The sequence below is a fragment of the Cricetulus griseus genome (genome assembly GCF_003668045.3).
Source record: "Cricetulus griseus strain 17A/GY chromosome 1 unlocalized genomic scaffold, alternate assembly CriGri-PICRH-1.0 chr1_0, whole genome shotgun sequence".
In the NCBI taxonomy this organism is placed as follows: Eukaryota; Metazoa; Chordata; class Mammalia; order Rodentia; family Cricetidae; genus Cricetulus; species Cricetulus griseus.
The window spans coordinates 90853942-90877238 of NW_023276806.1; the positions used below are offsets into that span (position 1 = coordinate 90853942).

The window sequence follows — 23297 nt, forward strand, 5'->3', positions numbered from 1 at the left end:
GATTATGCAGGTAAGAAGTAGACCACCATTATTGAACATAAATAAACCCAGTATCCAGTGTCAGCAGGTGCCATTCTGAGAGATACTAAAGGTTATTAGCAAAGTTCGATTTTAAAAACCATTTTCAAGAAACTCATGACATAGTGTGATTTAGGTTTGACTTTACAAAGCCTGAAGGTCAGTATTTATGCAAACATAGTAAATAATTTCCCTTCTTTTCCTTATTTAATATGCAACTTTCTATCACTGTCTATTAACAACTGCAACTGCATTATATTTGAAGATCCAATACATTTTCCCACTCATGGTTCTGTTCAAGCCTTTCTAGCCCATACTATTTCCCACCAACTTGGACATGAGGTGCACCTTGCTCCCTGGGTTTATCCATCCTTATTAGTGCCTCTGTTTCTTTGCCATTCCAAGTTTTGTAGGCTTTTTATATGCTGGTGTGAGAGCCATTATGGCTCCTGCCTTTGCTTCTGCTCCTGGTGGGAGCAGTGATCTTCTGAAATGTGGCTTGGTGGATGTGTAAAGGGTAAACTTAGGAAATAATTATTTCAAATTGGATTTTTTGTACCTCAAATAAATATGGACTGGAAGGCCACAGATTGTGCTGTATAATAGATGTTGCATTGTCAATAGGTAACATTTGATTCCAAGCAGTCAAAGTCTGGCAGCTTACACTGCCTATCACTCCAGTTCCAAGAGGTCTAGTATTCTCTTTTTGCCTCGTTGGGTTCCTGCACACATGAGACAGACAGACAGACAGACAGACAGACAGACACACACACACACACACACACACACACACACACACACACTAAATTAAAACCATGTAGACAGGAAAATAGATGTCACATATAGCTTTCAATTTTTGAAAGAATTTCATTTATGCCCCATCACCACCATACTTGGAATATTTGAGAGAATTTTATAAATCATATCAATCATGATTATCATAAAATTAAAAACATAAGAAAATCCTTGTCCTTGCTCATATCTCGAAGTGCTTTAATTATGTTGTTCTGGTACAGTTTCAAAGTTACTGGTCTCACATCATAGCCTTTGATCCATTTTGAATTTACTCTTGTAACAGAATGAGAGTTATGGATTTAGATTAATTCTCCAACAGGTGGATTTGCAGTTCTAGAAGCACCATTTGTTGAAGATGTATTTCTTTTCTACTGAATTCTTCTGACACAAAAATTAAGTGGACAGGGTTTTATAGGATATTTCTGGATCCAGTATTGCATTCCATTAATCTTTCTATCTATTTTGTGTTCATGCCATATGGTTTTGTTACCAATGGTTCTGTAGTATAACTAGATACTTATACTTTGGCTACTTGAGGTCTTTTGAGTTTCCATATAAATTTCGTGATTGCTTTATCTATTTCAGTGAAAAAATATCATGGAAATTGTGCTGAGTGGTTGATTGCATACGTAGATTGCTTTCAGTAATGTAGCCATTTTTGTCAAATTCTGCCAATCAACAGACATGTGAGGCCTTCTTTCTAGTGTCTTCTTCAGTTTATTTCTTTGCTGTGTTAAGTCTTTAATTATCTGGGTCTCTCACTTCCTTGCTTATATGTATTTCACGTATTTTACTTTTATTTTTGATTCTTTCGTGAATGTACTTTCTTTTGATTACTTTCTTGGAAGTAAGTCCATTGTTTAAGTATAGACAGGTGAACCTTTTTTTAATGTTGATTTTATATTTTGCTACTTTGCTGAGCTCGTTTCTCAGGCTTGGGAGTTTTGAAATCCCGTAGAAAACCAAAAAAAGAATTACTGCATGAATCATATATACTACTCAAACATATGTTGCAGTTCACTAAATCACCTCTCAAGAGAGATACTTGTGCATCCATTTTTACTGCAGCATAAATGAATGGATAAAGAAAGCCTGAAACATATACAAAATAAAATTTTATTCTGCTATGAAGAAAATTGAAATAATGACATATGCAGGAAAGTGAATGTATCTGGAAATCATTATGCTAAGCAAAATGGGCCAGACTCAGAAGGACAAATACTGGATGTTTTGGCTTCGATGTGGAATCTAGATTTAAATTTGTGTGTATGTGCATGATATGAGGAATTTAGTGCAGGAGGGGAACAGGCAAGAGGGAGGAAGACTAGGAGAAGTGGGTGAATAAAATCCAATTGTTGTTACACATGTGCAAATGCCATCATGAGTCTCATTGCTCTGTGTGCTAATAGCAATTAAAAAAAAACAGTACAATTTAAGTCTTCCATACTTGTTGACTTTGAAACTGAAATTGTGTCATTGAATAATACAATTTGCACAGAAGACAATTTGCTGTTAGGTTACAATGTAATTGCTTAATCATCATTTTAAAGCTTTCCTCAAGAAAGAGATGAAAAGTGGACATTTTTTGAGGGTGTCTCTTACGGCATGGGCAGACAATTTTAGTTATGCCAAGACACAGAAACAGAATAGTCAGGTGGATCCTTGGAATTTATATTATTTTAATGATGTAATCGGGCCTTTTCCTGGCTCTATCCTTTGCATATAACTGTAATAAACTTTGCTTTTACTGAAAATTATTTGTTTTCAGGTAAAAGAATGTAATTTCATGACATCCAGACATTTTTGATGTTAAAAACTATCATTATTTAATTACTCTTTTGAAAGACCTTTTGAAAGAGATGGTTAGCAATTACAGATGTGATAGACAGTAGATTAGTCAGGTACTTTACAAGTTTGCAGGAGCTGAATTGAAAGTACACTTGTATTTTAACTATTTCTGATATATAAGGAAGATTTTAAAAATTGCTAACCATGCAGCAAAATGTGGTCATTTTTAATAATATAAAAATGGTTTAAGAGCAAAGAAGATTAATGTTTTTGCAGTTAATTTTCAGACTAAGTTGATAAAACAAGAGACACTACCACCTACAATTAAAATTTGTTGTGCCATATAATGGAATTTGATAAGGCTCAGAGGACTTCAAGTCCTAATGAGTACTGTGTGATGATAACAGGAACACAGTGGGGAGGAGCTGAGCATGCCAAAATCAGATTTGCACACAGCAGGAGAGATAACATCCCGGCAAGGAGGGGCTGCATGTTCTCTCAAATTTGAAGACTTGAGTAACCACCACTGTGGCAGGGACAAGTGCTGCATGCCATCTGCTTTAGAATCAATATATTTTATCACCTGGCCATTAGGAACAGTGCTTTCACTCAATAAGTCGCTGAGAACATGATGTTCCTTAGCATTTCCTTCTTCCCCTTCTCTCCTTGGCTTCCTCCCCTCCTCTCTGATCTTGCAGTGTTGTCTTCTACTGACTCCTTCCTTGCTCATTCTCTTTATCATCTAACTCTGATGATGCCCTCTGTGTTGCTGGCATGATTTTCTTTGCTCATCTCCATTTGGCTTCTCTGGCCCTTCTATCCAGGATTCCTTAGCTGAGACTTTTGTTTGACTCCAAGTCTCTCTAGGATTTTCTGCTCCCTGGTCCTGATTCCACAGAGTTCTTTCAGTAGATACCCAACTGCATCTCCTTAGGTTTCCAGTCTCACACTCTAGTGTTCACCATCAACAGCAACCCTTCACTGAGAATTTGGAGACAGGCAGTTTCCAAAGATTTTAATTCTCATTTTGCAAGAACCTATTATATAATGTCTTACTAATGTTATTGTTTGGATGAGCAGACTAAGGATCAAGACTGTTGAGTATCATGCTCTCAAGGCAACAGATGAAGCCCTGAGTGAGTGAAGTCCTGAGTGAATATATATTGTTGACATGGTTGCCACCATGTTAAGGACTCCATTGTCTCAGCCCATGTGGCAGTTTTCCTCAGATGAGACTCAGAGAGGAACCAAAGCTTTCTTCGGGAGTTCCAGTGAGAACCAGTGACCAGTTTCAAAAACTAGCAAATGCAACTTCCCCTCCCTGGATATTTACATTCTTAGACTGCTGACTAATAGAGAACTCCTTCTAATGATAACTCCTCCCCCATGCAGTATCTTGTAAATACTCTGAGCTTAGGAGTTGTAGTGGTAGTATGTGGTAGTAGGTACCATCCATCAGAGTGTACACATTACACCTAACACAGCTGTTCTGTATCTGTCTGTTCTTTGCCATCCATAGTCAGTTATATGCAATTTCTCATGGCTGAAATTCACGTTTAGATTGCAAGTCTATTGATATGAGTTTTAAACGCTACAGAACATTCTTCAACCCCCCCCCCATTAAACATTTACATGATGAGTTATTCTGCCTTTATGCTATGACTTCAGGTTTCATCTGAATTCATAGTTAAGTTCCTATTTTGTACTGCCTACATGGTGAATAGCTTCCTGTATGCCTAAGGTTTTGCAGTGCAATCCCTTAAATTACCTTCTTGTCAGTTCAGAAACAAGAAACCAGGGGAAGCCAAACGTGAAGAAGGACAAAACGCCTAACATTTCTTTGGACACAAAAAGTAGACCAGTGCTGAGGTAAACCTGGCCATGTGGTTGGTTGTTATGCCTTTGGAATGTTTTACAGAAGGGATGTGGAAGAGTTTGCACCGTTGGTCTACAAAAGCCATTGAGTACCAAATGCATGGTTAATTTCAAAAACAAGAAAAACACAAGACTGAGAGGGTCAAGGAATATAGTTAATACCAGGAGCTGTATAGGGGAGTCAAAGTTCCTGCATGAAGGTCCTAAAAGGACATTGCATAAAGCTGTGAAGGTGAAGCTTCAGTTAAAATTGAGAACCCATAATATTGGCAATGCTAGGATGGCGAGACATCTGCCAAGGAGAGCTTCAGCTATGTAGTGGAAGTTGTCTAAGCCTAGGAGAAAAGCTGTGCTTCATCTGACAGAACTGGGGATAGGTAGGGTGGTACTTTAAATGAGATTGGTCCCCAGATGCTCATAGACTTTAATATGGGTCACCAGGAAGCAGTATTATTTGAAAGGATTAGAAGGTATAGCCTTGTTGAAGGAAGTGTGTCACTGGGGGTGGGCTTTGAGGTTTCAAAAGACCATGCCAAGACCAGAGCCTCTCTCTTCTTCTTCCTTTGCCTACAGATTTGGATGTAGAACTCTCGGCTACTTCTCCAGCACCATGTATGCCTGCATGCTGTCATGCTTCCCACCATGGCCACAATGGACTAAACTTCTGATGGTATAGACAAGCCCTGAATAAATGATTTCTTTTATAAGAGTTACCATGGTCAAAGTGTCTCTTCACAGCAATAGAACACTGACTAAGGCTGTGTGTGTGTGTGTGTGTGTGTGTGTGTGTGTGTGTGTGTGTGTGTGTGTGTGTTGAATAAGAAAAGTCCTCCATAGGTTTGGGTATTTCAACACTTGATTTCTAGTTGGTGGTGTTATTTGCGGAGGTTTAGATGGTATAACTTTGTTGGATGGAGAAAGTACATCACTGGGAACAGGATTGAAACTATATAACCTCATCCTCCTTCCAGTTGTGGATGCGATGTGATCTCCCAGTTTCTGCTTCTGATACCATTCCAGCTACTTTCTGCCATGTCTTTCACATAATGGATTCTTATTTCTCTGAAATCATAAGACAAAATAAACTTTCTTTTACAAGTAATTTTTGGTTAGGGTGTTTTATCACAGCAACAGAAAAATAACTAATACAGTGGGTCTACCCAAACCCTTTGGAGCCCAGAAGACTACAAGTTTATAAGTTCCAGATACTAGATATGAAGGTTTTCATTACTGCCCTAAAGGATTGTGGTATTGTTTAGATGGGATAATTCTTGTGGTGCCCTCTTCCTTCCCTCTTGTATCAGGAACGCTTATTCTGCGCCATTAGGTGTTAGTAGTATGTAATTTGCTTTTGATTTTATAGGAGCTCACAGATACTTTGACCTTTTAAAGTGTAGGAACTACTGAAGCCTTTGGGGATTTCTAAGTTAGAACTATGAAAAATTTTAAAAATGGACTATATTTACATTGTGAAATAAAAACAAGGGTTGAAAGATTATGCCTTAAAGTGATGTCAAAATGGTAAGGATTATGTTATGATGCTTAATTCTGTCAATTTAACACAATCTAAAATCACCTGTGAAAATCTGAGCAATCGAGTTGCCCTAATAGTAATGCCTGTGGGGATTATCCTATGTGAAGATATGTTATGTTAATTAACCCTGGAAGACCTGACCATTATTCCTTAGACAGAGCATTCTGGGCATTCATTGCTCTCTGTTGCTAATGATTTTGCTATGTTCTTTGTTCTGATAGATTGTAAGCTGTAACTAACTGTGAGCTAAAATAATCTCTTTTCTCTCTAAACTGCATTTATTACTATATTTTACAGCAGCACCAGGAAATGAAACTAAGAAAATCCCTAAGTTAACTCTACCCTGACTCTCCACCTTTACCCTTAACCTGGTAGCACCAATAAAAGACCACAAGGGCACTTAGAGCTCACCACATCTTCAGTTCTAAATACAGTTTTGGTTTGTCCCAGCTATTTATTTCTATGTAAAAAGCTATCCTAAAGTCAGTGGTATGAAATCACCACAATATTGTTTTCTTCATAGCTTATCATGGGTTAGAAATTCAAAGCAGTCTCAGCAGAGAGGGTCTTTCTCAGTTTCATGGTTTCTAAGGCCTAATTTAAGAAAGTCTGTGTGGCTATGGGTAGCTGGATCCTCTGGAGGTATGATCACTCTCCTTCACTAGTATGTAAGATGTCTGGCTGGTGTGAGCAGAATGGCTGAATGGCTGGACCCAGTTTCTCTGTCTCTGTCCATCTTCTTTGAAGAACCTTATAAAACAATTCACCCTCTGCTTAACTTTTCTAGCATGCATTCTAGGACACAGACTTATTCCTTTTCCTTGTCAATGCCATGTCTCCTAACCTATTACCTTACACACCAGGCAAGAACCTCCATCTTCTTGCTGCTTAACATTATTCAACTGCCACACAAATGCTTCTTTTTTGGAATAATGCCAGCTAATTCTTGCTAACTGCCTCCTTACTGATGCTGTCATCTACCTATCTGACTTCAAATCCATCTCCCCACAGAACTTCTATAGCTTTTCTGCTACTCGGCATCTGGCTATTGTCCCAGAATCACACGATAGATCTTCTGCATTCCCATGGCCTTTACTGTCAGACTCAGTAATGCAGCTGGATCTTTCCTTTGTCTTTGTTATGTTCAATTCACCCTCCAGCCACCCAATTTCCACATAGAGCTTCCTTCCTCAGCATCTCCAGGAAATCTCTTTACCCGGTTTTCCATTTCTTTCCCTATTACATCAAACCAATGACCTATAATGCCTTTTCTCTTCACCAATAGCTTCTGGGGCAATCATTAATAAATACTCCTTTATGATTTAGATGAACCTTTGCTAACATCAAGCTTTGGAATCTACAAATCTCATAGACTTTTTGTGGTTGCTTTCATGACATGTGACACAGAGTTACATCTTCTACAAGGCTAGTTTTTGAAGTAGATTTCCTCCAGATTTGGGGGCTGTCTTGGTTCTTCAATGACTTTATTTCTTCCTGCTTACATTAGTTCTTCCATTTTTGTTGATGTAGCTACAGCTGGAGCCCACTGACCTCCTTCCTCTATTGATCTTTTCTTCTCTGCACATACTCCCTGGGAGGCTGTTGCTACTTTCTTGATTACAGCTAATATTTGCACAGGGATGATTCTTGAACCTCTATCTCTTGTAATAAGTCAGTCCTGAACTGTGGAATACTGTTTGCAATGATATTGTACTGCTGCATGTCTATACTGTGTATTTCCCAACAAGAAAGCATTGTGGCCTTTCCTACAATTGCCTTCCTTCTGTATTTCTCAGGTGAGTGATATCACTAAGACATAAGCTGCATTCAATAAATAATGATGTGTAGTATCTAATTTTAAAATAAATAAATGAGTGATTGTTTCATCCCATGCACTGTTAAGTTGTTCCAGGAAGAAACAAAGCAGCTGATGTTTCCTAAGTAAAAAACAGATACTGGATAGCAAGGCCAGAGTCTCTGGGGGCATGTCATTCCTTCAGCTGGCTTCTCCTTCTCAGACAAGTTTCTCAAGAATGTCACAATCTTTATTCTTATTTCAAGCTTTGCAGGCATCTTTCTAATATATAATTAGATCCTTCCCCTTAAACAAAAAGGCAGATGCCTGTTATTGTGACTGGGATATGGCCATTGTACATTAAGAATTGGCAATCTAGCTGGTAAATGATTTTCTTGTCAGTTTGCTTGGTGTGAGTCAGTCCTTCAGTGTTGGTGAACTCTAGATGAACTGTTGAGATCAAGTTTCTGGATCTGCACAAATGAAGACCAGACTCTGGACTGTGGTGACTGAAAATAAACCATGAACTCAAGAGGTATGGCCTGATGAGGGAGGTCAGTAGATGCTCCTTTAATGTGCTTTTAGCTGAATACACTTTATCTTATGCATCTGTGTCTCACAGTGTCAACTGCATAGTACAAAGCATAAAAATGTTGACCTCTTACTTACTATGACTTTAAGCATCCAAGGAAGTAAGCACAAGAACAATATGATGTGTCCACATGGTCTTACAATCCCATGAGGATATGGGGAGACCCAGAAAGCCTCCAAGTGTGAAAGGAGACAGAAGTCTAAAGCAATGACAGCAAAGCTGCACCTGCCTACAGACTGTTAAGTAAGAACAGTGTGATTTCATTGAGTCTAAAAGAAAGAGCAGCAGAAACACCCTAGAGTGTTTTCCTGCTGTGTGAGTGTGAACTGTGGGGAATCTCTGTACAACATTATGTAAGGTGCTATTATTAATCCCTTCTTGTTTATATGGAATACAGAGCCGAAAAGGTTTAAATGACCTGATGATGGAATACAAGCTATAAGTAGCAGCATTGAGTTCTGAGCTGAGGTTTTCTGATGGCAAGTTCAGCCTCTTACACTGAAAAAGGTGATGGTCCAAAACTAAAGATATGATATGAAAAGTTATGCTGTCAACCCTTGTAAAAATCAGGTACAATGACTTCTGTAGAGACCGTAAACTTGTCTCAAGCACCCCAAGACCAAGTTCTCAGCACAAAGGAGATTTATTTGCCCCAGAGGGAAAAAGGGCAGGGAATGAGAGACAAAGACAGGGGATGGAGGATGAGGGAGAAGGGGAAAGGAACAAGTGAAGGGGGTGAATTGTTCTGCAGGGGACAAGGGACTGCCTCTGTATAGAGAGGAGAGAGAGATAGCACATAAGAAAATGGTGGCTTATGAAGGTAAGAGGGGAAAGCCTGCATTGGGATAAGGTATTTAATTTTAATTGGGTATGCTAATTCAGTAAGCCAATTATGGCTTTTGGTTGCTGAACTTCACTGTTTTGATAGGATGAATTTTGTAGTCAGCCTCTGGAGGAAGTGACCAGGCCTAACTTTAGAAATGTAATCTAGGTTTTGTTTTGTTTTGTTTCAAGGCAGAGGGTATGGGGGACAAGGGCAAGGTTTGTCAGAGCCATGTTTGCCATGCTTAGGCTAGCAAGAGTCCCTTCAGCTTCAAATACACATTTTTGGATATTATGACTATAAAACGATAACATCAACAGCTTTTAAAAAGTGATTGCATGTAACAAAGTCAAACAATTACCTTCATAATTATTTAAAAATAGTTTTGAAAGACAAATGTCTCATCCTGTTTCTAAAGATATGCATGTCACTTATGGGTAATTCACAATTTATGTAATGTCTACAACAAAAAAGTAAAACAAAATAACAAAACCTAGGACATAAATACACACACACACACACACACAGAAGTCATATCCATACTTATCAATACTATTCTCTATTCTATTTCCTTTGTTGAAGCTCATCCCTCATAACCCTTAATTAGTGTGTTCTTTCCTCTCTATGCCTTTGAATGGAAATTTTACTTCTACCTGTAAACCAAAGTCACAAAATTTACTGGATCATCTTGAAGTTCTCTGTCTTAGCCCATCATGGAGGACTTGTCATCTTCACACCGGTCTTTTCTAACCAGCAAGCAATAAAATAAAAGTATTGAGGAATTTTCCCCTACTCCTTATGAAAGACAGTCCATTTGCCTCCATATCCCTGTCCTATCCAAAGCTCTGTTCCTGGGTCACTGTGGTCTAGCCAGTTGTTCAGTTGTACAACACAGCTGCTGGTTTGGACTGTCTATCAGTCCCAACAGCTAGGCTGACTGCTCAGGGCCGACCCCAGGACCAGCCCAGAGCACTGCAACTTTGGAGGGTTAACAAGCATGGGAAAAACATTAACACAGATTTCAAGTGACATCTGCTGTGTCTACAATGCTTGTGCTGTCAGATCTCTGGACCGTAACAGATAAGCTCTGAATATAGAGACAGCTTTTACATTTGGAAATGGAAGCTTTAACCCTATTTGTGGGCAGAATCCTACATTTCCTGAAAAGAGTATTTAAATTTTCTAACATATTAACAGAAGGAGGAGAACTAAGATGCACTTTTATTTGCAGACAAATGTTCTGTAACTCTAAGCTTAAGGTGATTTAGAAAGCCAAAGTTGTTAAAACTTTAGAAGAAAGTCTTAAAATAGCAAGACAATTATTCCTGAGTATGAATTACAAACACTCCCGTACACACTGTAGCACACATGCACATTCACACACTCCAGCATACACACTCCTTGAGCACACATATATCCCAATACATAGTCAAATGCACATATACACTCTAATACACAGCAACACAGCAACACACACACACACACAAACACACACACTATGAAAGTTGATCTCACAAATAGTGCAGTCTGTCCAATGCATCTAATAAAGACTTTTCTATGGATTTACCTTTTTCTTAAGGGCTGATGGAGATTTGCATGTCCTGTCCAAATCTCCCTAAGAATTTGTTACAGGGCAGTTCTAGAAGACGACAGAAAAGCCAGTACAGGATCATTGCAACATTACCTTCTCTATTGAGACCATTTTCAGTGTGTGTGTGTGTGTGTGTGTGTGTGTGTGTGTGTGTGTGTGTGTGTGCACATGTGCAAGTGTGCGGGTGTATGTGTGTGTGTGTTTCTTACAATTGGCAAAAGCAATCAATATAAGTTGAAAATGAAACTTACAAAAGACGGTTAGCGTAATTGCTTCCATGGATAGGCAGAAGCAGACAGATGTCTGTAAGTTCAAGGTCAGCCTGGTCTATGAAACAAGTTCCAAGACAGCTAGAGTTACATAGAGAAACCCTTTCTCAAAACCACCACCCCTCAAATAGATTGTATCCTTTTTGAAACACGAAATAATAATAATCTTAGGGATTAATTTACACATGGATTCTTCTTTTTCATATAATTTTATAGCCCAGTTGTCATTTTAAGAAATTACCGAATTAATATAATGTATCCTGCAGCATTTTCCACTCGGTATATTATTATTATTATTATTATTATTATTATTATTATTACTATTATTACTATTACTATTTTTTTGGCTTTTTAAGACAGGGTTTCTCTGTGTAGCTTTAGAGCCTGACCTGGCACTCACTATGTAGATCAGGCTGGCCTTGAACTCACATAGATCCACCTGCCTCTGCCTCCCAAGTGCTGGGATTAAAGGCATAGCCACTACCACCCATGTTAAATGTGAGGAAACGTTTGAGCAAGAACAGTGTAATAACACAGACACCATCACCACGTTTCATAGTTTTATTGAATCTTTCTCAGTTTTGTCTATGATAAGTATAATTCTGATGACCACAATTATGAAGCACTGCTGTTACTATAAATAGCAGATACAAGATTGGCTGCCATGCCTTAGACACCACACACACACACACACACACACACACACAGAGAGAGAGAGAGAGAGAGAGAGAGAGAGAGAGAGAGAGAGAGAGAGAGAGAGAAACATGAGAGATTCTGCAGCCTCCTACAGTCAAACAATTCTGTGCTTTTGCAGGAAGTATACCTCTTCTTTATTACAAAGACAATTATATGCAATCAGTTCAAATTTGCTAAACTACCACTGATGCAGATGAACCCAAGAAGGCTCAGAACGTCAAGTAACACTGTTCCATACCACTCAATAGCACTGGTAACCACAAAGAAATCTGCTTCGATCATCTACATTAAAATCACAGATATTATAAAAATAAAATTTTCTTGCAAAATCGCTAAAACAACATAACTCAAATGCACAAATTTTGATATGTAACATAAATGCACCTACATTTAAAAATGTGACAGAATTTAGCAGCCAAATGATATAGTTATCACTAAAAATGTTGGCATTAAAGTTACCAACTTCCCGAAGAGAACAGATTAAAATCAATTGCAATGCTGAACTTGTTGGTAGTGTTACATAAAAACCCCACCTCAAAGAAGTAAAGGTTGCACTCTGTTACCATAAGAAAAAAAATACAATACAAAGCTTCAAGATCTAGCAGAAAACTACCTGCTGCACTTTTCTCTCCCTGTTTCACTAAAGTTTGTCTTTAAATTCTTAAGTTACATCTATAACGCCCAACCCACTAGACTTTAAATCATTAGTTTTGAATAGGAGACAAGCCTTCAGCCTTTGGCAGTGGAAGCTCTAACCATAGCTAGGGCAATATTCTAAACTTTCTGAAAAGACAAAACAAACTTTTTATAATATAAATATATATAATGTACACAATACAGAACCTGTCTAAAATATCCTACACTCACTATGAATCTTATAATCTAATACCAAATTATGTCTGTAGAACAAGAGCCCTAAAGAAAAGGAAACCATGCAAGTCCAAAATCCAGGGAAAATTAAACACATAATAAAGCAGATTTGTTTAGATCTAAATACAAACTAGTCTTAAATGTTCAATACTAATATCTGAAAAACATCTTAAATATAGTTGTCATTTTATCTAGAATTATATATTATTGTAAAATATGCCAGTGTGACATTTGAATATTATACATTGCAATAAATAAATTTACATCAGTATGTTGTACCTTCGAGAAAGTTTTACAGTCTGTACAGCTGAAGGCCCATGAGCTTCATCAATAAATACACTTACAATAATTACATTCAACTGGTAAAAGGAAAGCTTCAATCCATACTTACTAGTACCAAAACTTCTAACTCCTCTCACTGGTTGAATTCTAGCTGTTGCTAAGTAATGGTGTCTGTCATATCAAAAGCTGGTTTAGTGTCCTGGCTGAGTAAGTAGAGATTTTCAGGTTTCAACCTGTCCATACCACAGCTGGTGATCACTGAGTATTTTATCCAAGGACTAGATAGAAGAGTCCTAGGAAGCACAGAAACGTATTCCAAACAGTTCTCACTGTCTGATTTTCAAGATTTGCCACAGCACCCATGGTGTCAACAAATGGATGTCCTGTCACCTTTGCTGTTCTTGAAGAATGGGCTTCAAGTATCAGGAGACCAACAACTTCTCAGTATCCACATTATGGATTTAATTTTGAACTCTTATGTGCTAAGTTTCTTCTTAATCACTTTAGTTCAATATGAGTTCAAAGCAACCTTCAAAGAGTCAAAGAACAGTTTATAAGGAATAACAACAAAACCAACAACAAACACACAAACCCTTGAACTTGGAATGAAAACAGTTTGTAGTGTGAAATTTCATGACTTGTTAATTCATTCACCCAAATGTCAACAGATCTATCTTTACTATGGACATGCTTACTCATATCAAGTGGCACAATTTGGTCTTTTGGCTAATAGCATGTTGCTTCATCCTGACCTATACATGCACAGGTTATCTCAGGGACTTCTTTTGAACTGGAAGAAGTTGGCACAGTCAGTCTTGTCACTATGTTATATGATGAAACAAGTTTGGAAAGAAAGTGTTCTTCCTTAGGGGCTGGGACTGTGTCTCAGTGGATGAACTCTTGCCTAGTATCCACTAAGACCTGAGCCTAATCCTCAGAATGAGGAACATGGCAAAGTTCCTCTCACTAAAACACACTCCCAAAACCATTTATGAAAGTTGAACCGTGCATTTAACACATATCCAACATCAGTCTGGCATCCTGGGACTCAAATGGAGAAATCTGTATTAAATAATGAGGAAATGATAAAGACATATGGATCACTGAGCTGTGCATTTCTGAAATTTCCATTTGGATTAGTTTAACAAAATTACTTTTGAGCCACTGAACATTTGTGAAGTGTCAACATAATGAGGATGTATTTTAGATTTTGTCTGTAGGATTCGGAAACAGAAAATGCTGCATGAATCTTTCTACTTGGGAATTCTGAAAACCACAAAAGTAGGGGACCCCAAAAGTGTCTTCTTCATGTGGCTTTTATGCTAGGAGTGAATGTGGGAAAGAACCACTAGATAGAAAGGCTAAATGCAGCTTTTCTTCATGGACCTGGGTAAAAACAGACTGGGCAAATGGAAGCACTTCAAAGATCTCCCAGAAGGCCAGTCACTTGTGTGTAAAAACTTGACACCAAACCATGAATTTTATGTCATTATATCCTACTGGGCACAAAAGTTTTTTTTTTCCTTAGAAAATACTTTAAAAGTGCTTCCTACCTTCATTTACAAACTCAGAAGATTGATAGTCTATAAAGAATACCTTTCACAGCTAAAGTTCCTGGGACATCAGATTATTTATGTGTGACAATTTTATTTCCTCATTATTTTAATCAAATTGAAGTTGACCATTCCAAGGACTATAAAATTCGTTATTCAGTGGAAATTATTTTTAAATTTCAGTATCCTTTACAAACATTCCACTACTATCTAGCAGACAAGTGTAGAAAACCCTGGCTATCTCCTGACTATGATGGTCTTCTTTTCAGTTTTATGGTGCTTCGGGTACTTACTTAAAAGTTAATTTCCTTTATTTTCTCTTTGCAAATGTTTTTCATTTTAAGAATCATTAAAATAATACAATTCATTAAAAGATTTCAGCTTTCCATCCTCTTGGCACACCTATAACTTACTTACATTCACATTTCAGCCTGCATTTAAAGTTTTCAAGAACTTTAAAGAAACAAAAAGAACCTTCCCATTATTTTAGTTTTGCATCCTTCTTCTTGAACTCTCCCTCCCACCCCCAGCTGCATTGCAAATGTCTGTCAACCATGGCCCTCTGAAACTCTGACAGTCCTGCCCAGTAGCTCTCCATCTAACAGATCTGCTGCTTCACCCAACCAACCTTTAGTCTAAAATTTAACTGTGATTTCTCAAAATTGTTTTCACAGATGTGAGGGAGCACTTCTCTTGGAACACAAAGTCCAAAGACACTGCACAGCAGTGGAGCGAGTGAGAACTTTTTATCCCAGGAAGCCTAACGGTCCACAATATTTATAAGAAAAACACATGCACATCAATTATTTTGAGTGCATTTTGCCAACAATATAACATCCACAGCCTCCCACCACCAAACATTAAACAAGCAATGTGCAGTAATCAGCTTTCCAGAAATAACTGGAAATACTCATTTTCCACTCATAAAAGTTCATTGATTTTATTTTTCTATTCAATTCCCCAAAGGCATTATCAGCCACAGTCTATGCTTCTGAGGAACTGAAAGACATGTACCACAGGTGTCTACTCATTACTGAATGGACTGACTAGTGTTTCATTAGACTGTGCCAAACAGTTTTTGAACATATAGATTTTAGTTTGGTTATATCATGAGTTATTCACAGCAACAGAGGCTGGACAAATCAAAAACTCAAATTCCAGGTGGCCAGTTTTCTTGGAGAAACTTTTAATATCAAATTTGCTCTGCTACACATGCAAACACACTTTAAATAGAAAAGCCTAGGAATTTCAAAGGAAGAAGAGGGAGTGTTTATCTAGGTAGTACTGTTTGATTACACATACTTCTAGTAAGTAAGAAAGGAGCTTATAGGAAAGATAAATGTGAATGTGTAACAAATTGATGCTTTTTTTTTTTTTTTTTTTTTACTGACTACTTTCTAGTTTGGAGTATTCTCTAACATTGCTAGGAACTTAAGGAGAAGCAAAGCAGCTGGTTTTGGAGCATCCTACCACATTACAAAAGTGAGGTGTTTGGGTCTTGTGCCTTCACAAGCTTGTGTCTCCGTTCTGCTTGAACTCAGATAAAATATTGAGAGTCATTTCTTCACTCTTGGATTGTAAATTGGCCTCACTCCTCCTGGAAGCTTTCCTGGTGGCTCGGGACAATCTCCTTCTGAAAGTATCTCCAGCCAAGAAATAAAGAATGGGGTCCACACAGCTGTTGAGACTTGCTAGACCCCGTGTCACCTGGTAAGTCGCATAAACCCTGTCATTGAAAGCACACATTTCTGGGGTCTGGAAATCCAGCCGTGCCCGCAAATTCATCGTTTTCATCACATGGAAAGGGATGTAAGACACAGCAAACACTGTCAGAACAATTATTACCAGGTAAATGGATTTCCTTCTGAGAGGGGAGTTGTCCAGGTCTTTGTAAATCAAAGCTCTAACAATTAATCCATAACAGCCCAAGATCAGCACCAAGGGGATGCAGAACATGGCCACTGTTGTGCACATACTGTAGATGAAATAACTTCGTAGGTACTCATCGGTGGTGGTGTCATAGCAGGTGATGGTTTTGTTTTTCCGAATCCCAGTGCCAGAGTAGAAGAGAATGGGGGAGATGGCCACCACCACAATGAGCCACACCAGCACGCTGACATAAATGGCATTCTTCTTCTTGAGCCTGCCCAGAGATTTGAGCGGGTACACCACGCCGCTGTACCTGTGTGCGCTGATGCAGGTGAGGAACAAGATGCTGCCATAGAGGTTTACATGGAAGATGAATCTCTGCAGCTTGCACATAGCATCCCCGAAGATCCAGTCAGTCTTGTTGAAGTAGTAGAAGATGAGGGCTGGCAGGGTGAGCACGTACAAAAAGTCAGCCAGAGCCAAGTTGAACATGTACACGGAGATGCCACTCCAAGGCTTCATGTGGAAAACGAACATCCAGATAGCCACGCTGTTGCCAAGGAAGCCGATGATGAACACTAGGATGTAGACGGCAGGCAGGTAGTAGAACTGGAAGCCGGTCTTGGTCAGGGCACATCTGAATGAAGAGGCAACTGCTGCTGTGGAGGCGACTGTACTGTTTCCCCAAGGCGAGCCCAGGCCAGCCAGGAAGGCTGTGTCCGTCCCGTTGGGGACAGCCGGCCAAGGCACCTCGGTCATCCTTTGCTCTCCAACTCAAGCAGTAACTCGGAGGGGCAGACGGCGGCAAGCGGGCGGCAGTGGCAAGAGGGTCAGGGCGCATCGGAGGCGCGGGTGAGGGGAAGGGACCGCGCGCGGGAGCTCCCTACGAATCGGGGCTCGCGGGAGCTTGCCCACGCCGGCTGTGGCCGCGCGTTCGTCGCGGGCCATGAAATTCGCCCCGGGGTTGTGACTGAATCAAGCTGAAGGACGGGCGGGCAACTTCCCGGTCCAGCTGGCGGCGCAGAGGTTACACAACAGGACGCGCAGGGCACCTCCACCAAGTTTGCAAGTGCGCTCCCGCGCAGGGCAGCAGATCGGCGCTGCACTGCGCGCCCGGGCGTGGTGGGGTCAGGTCCAAGTCGCTCGGTGGTTCCCGGTGGCGAGAGGGCTCAGGCCAGCCACCTCCCCTCATGGATCAACTTTGCCTGGCCATCTGCCCGCTCCCTACCTTGCAAGCCCGGACCTTCCCCGGGGCCACCGCGCCGTTTCTCCGGCCGCGCTCAGCCTCGGGGGTCCTTTGGAGAGCGCGTGGCCGCGGACCCTGGCGCTGCTAGCCTGCACCCGGATCGCCTTCCATGAAGGCTGCAGCCCTTCCCGAGGCTCTTCTGGGTCTCGAGTGCAGGGGGGCAGGAAAGAGAGCTAGGCTCCCAGCGGGGTGGGCGGAGCCTGGGAGCCCGGGCGAGTCCCTGCTCCGCGGGGAGGAGAGGGGCGTGTCTCAGCTGTGCAGGCTCGTGGCGGCGGGCTCAGGGCTGGGCACTGAGCGCGGGAGGTGGCCTCTCAAGGCAGGGATCTCGGTGCCTCTGCACGCCTGGCACGGCGGCCGACACTCGAATCAGTGATCAGAACAAAAGGTATGCTAGGGCAGCGATGGCTACTGGCGAGCGATTGGTCAGAGGGGTTTCCTCAGCCCTCCACCAGCTAGCTCTGCTAACTGAAGTTGCTGACACACTGAAAAGCTTCTGGACGCTGACAGCCTTCTGCCTAAAGGTTTGAGCCGAGTGGCCCGGGCAGACTTATCCAGAGCCTCTCGGAACTCGCAAGGTGTTTGCAGGCTCCAGACAGCCAGCAGTTTGCAGGTGGGCACGCCCTGGCCCTGCACAGCGCCTTGCTTTGCACAGCGCGTGTAGGAACCTGCTGATTTCAGAGGGTGCCAGCTTTGAAAGAGGGTGGTGAGCGGCATGGGCGAGTCGCATTCTGCCCTTCGTGTCTATTTGTTTTTATTGTTGTTTTCTTGTTGTTAACCTCAACTGGTAACATTATTATGAGATTGTCCCTAAGAGCCTGGTTCAACTGATGTTAGTTAATGCTACACACATCATCAGTACAACTTGCTGGCTAACACTTGCTGGAAAAGACAAGTGCCCTTAAACCTCCATTCACATTTAATTAAATATCAGAGACTTCAGTAAAAAGCATTTCAAAAATCAAACTGAGTATTAAACACAGCTTTATAGAGAAAGATTTTTCATTTGGGAAGTGATTAATGAATGGTTTGGCCTTGTTACCAATCCTAGTTCTGAAAGTTCCTAGTGGATATCTTAAAAACACAGAGAACAATGTAATTAGTATATTTATTTCAGATCGTAGTTTAGGCCTCCAAATGCATAAAAATGTAGACAATATATTCCAAAAATGTGTTTACATTTAGTTGTAAAATAAATAGATTATTTCCTACTTGAAGACATAATTAAACAGACTCTCTCAAGAATGGCACCACGGACTCTATGACAATTTACCGATTAATGTATTTTGTGTGCTACATTAACAAATATATTTCTCTAATAGAAAAAATATAAGAATGAAATGTCTTCAACTATATACTATAACTATTTCTTTCTAGTCCCATATATTAAATTACTTTGTTCCCTTAAAAATACTGAGTATTGTTTAGTGAAATGGTTGAGCCTGTAAAGGAATTATTCACTTACCATTAAGCCTAAGGACTTGAGTGTGATCTACCACTCACATGGTAGAAGGAAAGAAGTTGAAGTTGTCCTCTGACCTCCACACTCATACTCCACACTCACATGGGTTATGACACATAAGCATGTGTTCTAGTACACACACACACACACCAAAAAAAAATGTAGGAGGGAAACAAACTAAAAACCTTAGAGGAAAATCATGAGCTCCTTGCTTAGATACTGGAAAGAAAATTACTCCACACCACCCAGCAGATCCTTCAGAAAGTTGTGTCTATATGGACTGGATGAAGACACAGGGGCTGTGAGTTGTGGTTGAACTCAAAGCATAGTGATGATAGAACTAGAACAAGCCAGAGTAAAAAGATGATACAGTTCTGAAACGGCTATGTTATCTTTTCTGTTACTTTCCAGTCTTCACATCATATGATTTCATAGTCTAAGCCTTAAGAGATATTCTTATATTGTTTGATTGACAGGTTACTAGCAGGGCTGCATGATCTACTATGAAGGAAAAGGAAGCAAGAAAAACCACTAAGCACTTCAAGGGTACTCAGGAGGTCTTGACTCCTCACTCCTTTGCATTTTTTATTTGCCATCTAAGCAATGTATAACCTTCCTCAGAAGTCTGTTGCAAATGCATTACCTCATCATGTGAGTGTTTTGAAATCTACCTTTGGTCCAAATAGCACTAAGTACTTTCAGAAAACCTTCTAGAAATTTAGGGAACCATTCTGTATCAGAGACATTTGAAATTTGGTTTAAAAAATGATTATTTACATTTACTACTTTTACAATTATCATATTTAGCTATGTATTTATACTATGTTTAATATACATTAAAATAAGATTGTACTTTATAGAAATAAGCTACAATTATCTGTTAGTAATTTTGTGTAACTAGATTCAATGAAGTAAAATTAAAAGACCACCTAAGACAATGTCCATATTCACATTTAAATACAATGACATATGCTTAAAAGTATAAGAGAAACATATGTCCCGTATTGCCTCCAGCATTTGCTGCAAGCCCTTGGATGCTAATTGGTAGTGAATTGGAGTTACCTTGTGTTGGGGTGCAGGTACTTCCAAGTTTTTGCTCTTTGACATGCCAAACAGTCTGAATTAAAGGACCCTGAGTGGCCACCTCAGCAAGATCTCTCTGGCCTCCTCTTCTCCTGTCTGTAAACCCCAACATTGTCTCTTGAGGTGAGGCTCAGGATCCAGGCTGTCTCATGCTCTGGGTTCTTTGCTCCTCAGCCTGTGAGACCTAACATGGTCACTGACGCTTTCTCCAAGGAAGAGATGCTACCCAGAAGTCCCAAGAAGAATCTAAAAGGCAGGGCAAGACTTCCCTTCTATTTGCTGGTACTTTTACCAAACCTAAGAATGAAAGCAGACAGCTTTCCTTGTGGGTTTATGCCTTTGTCCTTTCAGGTTCCCATGCCACATATGCTTTGGTTACAGAAAATTATTATTTTCTTGCTAATAACCTGTTAAATGTTATAAATGTGTTCACCACAACCCATAGGATGGGCAAGGAAAGCTACATTATCTTAGAGATATGTGGCTAGTAAGAAACTTAAATTTAGTTGAAAATGCCAAGAAAACACAAAGCTTATCACGATACAATGTAACAGAGAAGCAAAATTCATCATATGAATGGCTTCCAGAAGCCTGACTTGGGGCAACAAAGAAATGAAGAAATGACAGACACATATACAGACATACAGAAAAGCTGAGATCAATCAGGTGGTCTGAGTTCTCAGATGGAGAAATCACAGCATACCAGAAGCTTATCATGTTTGTTAGGTAACCATAGTAAAGGGAGGCAGGGTAACATCACCCAGGTGAACACCAGGCAGGAGGCAGGTTTAGCTAATCTCAGTATGATTAGTCTTTAGGCCATAAATATCCTCAGGGAGAAAAGCTATGGTGGAAATTTCTGCACATACCCTCAACATTTGCACTGGATCTGGAGGAAGGCTGTGCCATCCCTCTGAGCCTCACATTGGGAAGACTTTGCCACTGCCGTGGAGCTGGGGCATTGAGGTCCCAGGCATGGCCATGCTCATAGCAACAGTACACATTCACCTGGGACTTCACTATATTCCCATAGACTTAGGTTATATAGTCAGCATTAGGCACACTTAAAAAAAATGTCTATGGGCTGGGGAGATGGCTCAATGGTTAAGACCATTGGCTGCTCTTCCAGAGCACTTGAGATCAATATCTATCACTCACATAATGGCTCACCACCATCGGTAACCCCAGCTCCAGGGGAACCAAAGCCTTCTTCCAGCTTCAGTGGGCACCAGGCACACATAGGATTCACAGACATACATGTATTTCAAACATCCATCCACATATTAATATAATAATTTTAAAGTTAAAAAGGAAAGAGCCAAAAATAAAAGCCTTTTCTGCTTCTCTACCCTAGAATAGCCCATTTTTACAACTGGCAGTAATGTTGCTGTGGTAAATAATACAAATGATAAAAATTATTGATCAGAAAGGTTAGGGAATCCACCCCTGAACACTAGAAACTGGCATTCAACTTGGGTCACATCCTTTAGAGTGCAAGCTAGTGATGGAGCAGAAAAGAGGGTCACTTCTAGGAAAGCTTAACTCTTAGTGACCAGTAAAGATGATATATATATATTATATATATATATATATAATATATATATATATCCAGCAATTCCCAGACACCTCTCAAGACAGAAAATATTAAGTTAGTCCTCAAAGGCAGTGAAACTCTTAGAAGCTTCTCAAATGTACTCACTATACTATGTCTTTATATAGCTTTTGCAAAAAATATACAAACTGAAAATGATAATTATTGAACTCAGATGCCTTTGCACTCAAACTCACAAATACAAACTTCTTGCACTCAGATTCTCATTACCATCTTTAGAAAAATCTAATTTTTCTTATTTAAAATAAGGATTGAAAAGATCATTGAAAATAACTCCAGTGTATGTCAGCAAGAAAGAAAACAAAAAAAAATCTGATTAAAATAAGCTTTCTAATTTTAAAGTCGGCAAACCCCACACCACAAACGCTACAGGTACATTTGTGTCGGTATGAGAAGAGAGACATCAATGGATGCCACAACTGTTCTGAGTTTTTAGGTAAGAGTGATGAGACCCTGACAAGCAGCCAAAGAGACCCCATAGAAACTCCTAAGACTAAGGAATGAATCAGGATGATTTCTGCAGAATATCTTATGAATTGAGGAAAATGCTCCTTCTAAATAAGACTAATAGGAAAATACTGGAAGCAAGAAATCTAGGGAGTTCTCAGAGATGTCCTCCAACAAAGGAGAAATGAGAAAGGGCTAAGGTGGGAATTAAAAAGAAGCCATCTGAAAGAATGAGAGGGTTGTCATGTGTCAAGAGGGCCCAGCTGCTCCTGTCAATTACACCCTTGTCATGGAGTCAATCAGTAGGCTTCCTGAAATTTATTTCATTAGGAATCACAGCAGGGGGAGAAACAGAGGAGACAGAAACTACAGTTCAAGGTTGGGATGGGGAGAAGAGAGCAGTTCAGAAGAGCCACTCACTAACAGCTCTCTAGACAAGCTGTCAACGGTGTCTCCCAAAACCAACCTTAAACTTTGCACAGACGAATATTAGATTAATTTTAACAATGCTTCCAGTGCTCAGTTTAGGTTGTTTGTTTTGAGACAGGTTTCCCCTGAGTAGCCTTGTCTGAGCTGGGATTTTTAGTAATCCTCCTGCCTTGGCTGAGACTACAGATTGTACCACTGGGCCTGGCTTAGTTAAGATTTTTATGCAATGGCTGACAGGACCAGATTGTCTTCCTTCAACAAGCAAAGCTTTAGACACTCTTCTAGAAATAAGCATGGGTGCTGGGCAGTGATGGTGCATGCCTTTAATCCAAACACTCCGGAGGCAGAGGCAGGTGGATCTCTGTGAGTTTGAGGCCAGCTGGTCTATAGAATGAGTTATAGGACTGGAGCCATAGCTACTGGGAAACCTTGTCTCAAAAAACAAACAAAAAAGAAAGAAAGAAGTAAGCCTGGTAATGAAGAGATTTCTTCATTCAATCATTCAATGAGTCAACCTGTTAAAGACAAATAACTCCAAATTGCCTGTTTGTAACAGCATAATGAAACAAAAATTAAATAAAAATCACATGGGAAATCATTAATTTTGTTTGGAAAGAATCAAAGTAGGAGTGATGATATGCTTTAGGAAGAGAAATAATTATTTGCTTCTT

At 39.9% G+C, this 23297-nt stretch overlaps 1 protein-coding gene and 1 long non-coding RNA gene across 2 annotated transcripts in view; one reads left to right on the plus strand and one right to left on the minus strand.

Annotated features, from left to right (window-relative positions):
* Positions 1-11627: 11627 nt before the first annotated feature.
* P2ry1 (purinergic receptor P2Y1) lies at positions 11628-17757 on the minus strand. The gene has a single exon (XM_027391704.2). The coding sequence runs from the start codon at positions 17107-17109 to the stop codon at positions 15988-15990; it is 1122 nt and encodes a 373-aa protein (XP_027247505.1). The 5' UTR covers positions 17110-17757; the 3' UTR covers positions 11628-15987.
* A 103-nt stretch (positions 17758-17860) lies between these two features.
* LOC107978740 overlaps positions 17861-23297 on the plus strand; it is a 40455-nt gene continuing 35018 nt past the window's right edge. Inside the window, exon 1 of the long non-coding RNA XR_003480363.2 lies at positions 17861-17981. This is a non-coding gene — a long non-coding RNA (uncharacterized LOC107978740). The remainder of the gene's footprint in view (positions 17982-23297) is intronic.

Coding starts and splice junctions, on each gene's coding strand:
- P2ry1 (XM_027391704.2), bottom strand. CDS start 17,109: ATGACCGAGGTGCCTTGGCCGGCTGTCCCCAACGGGACGGACACAGCC.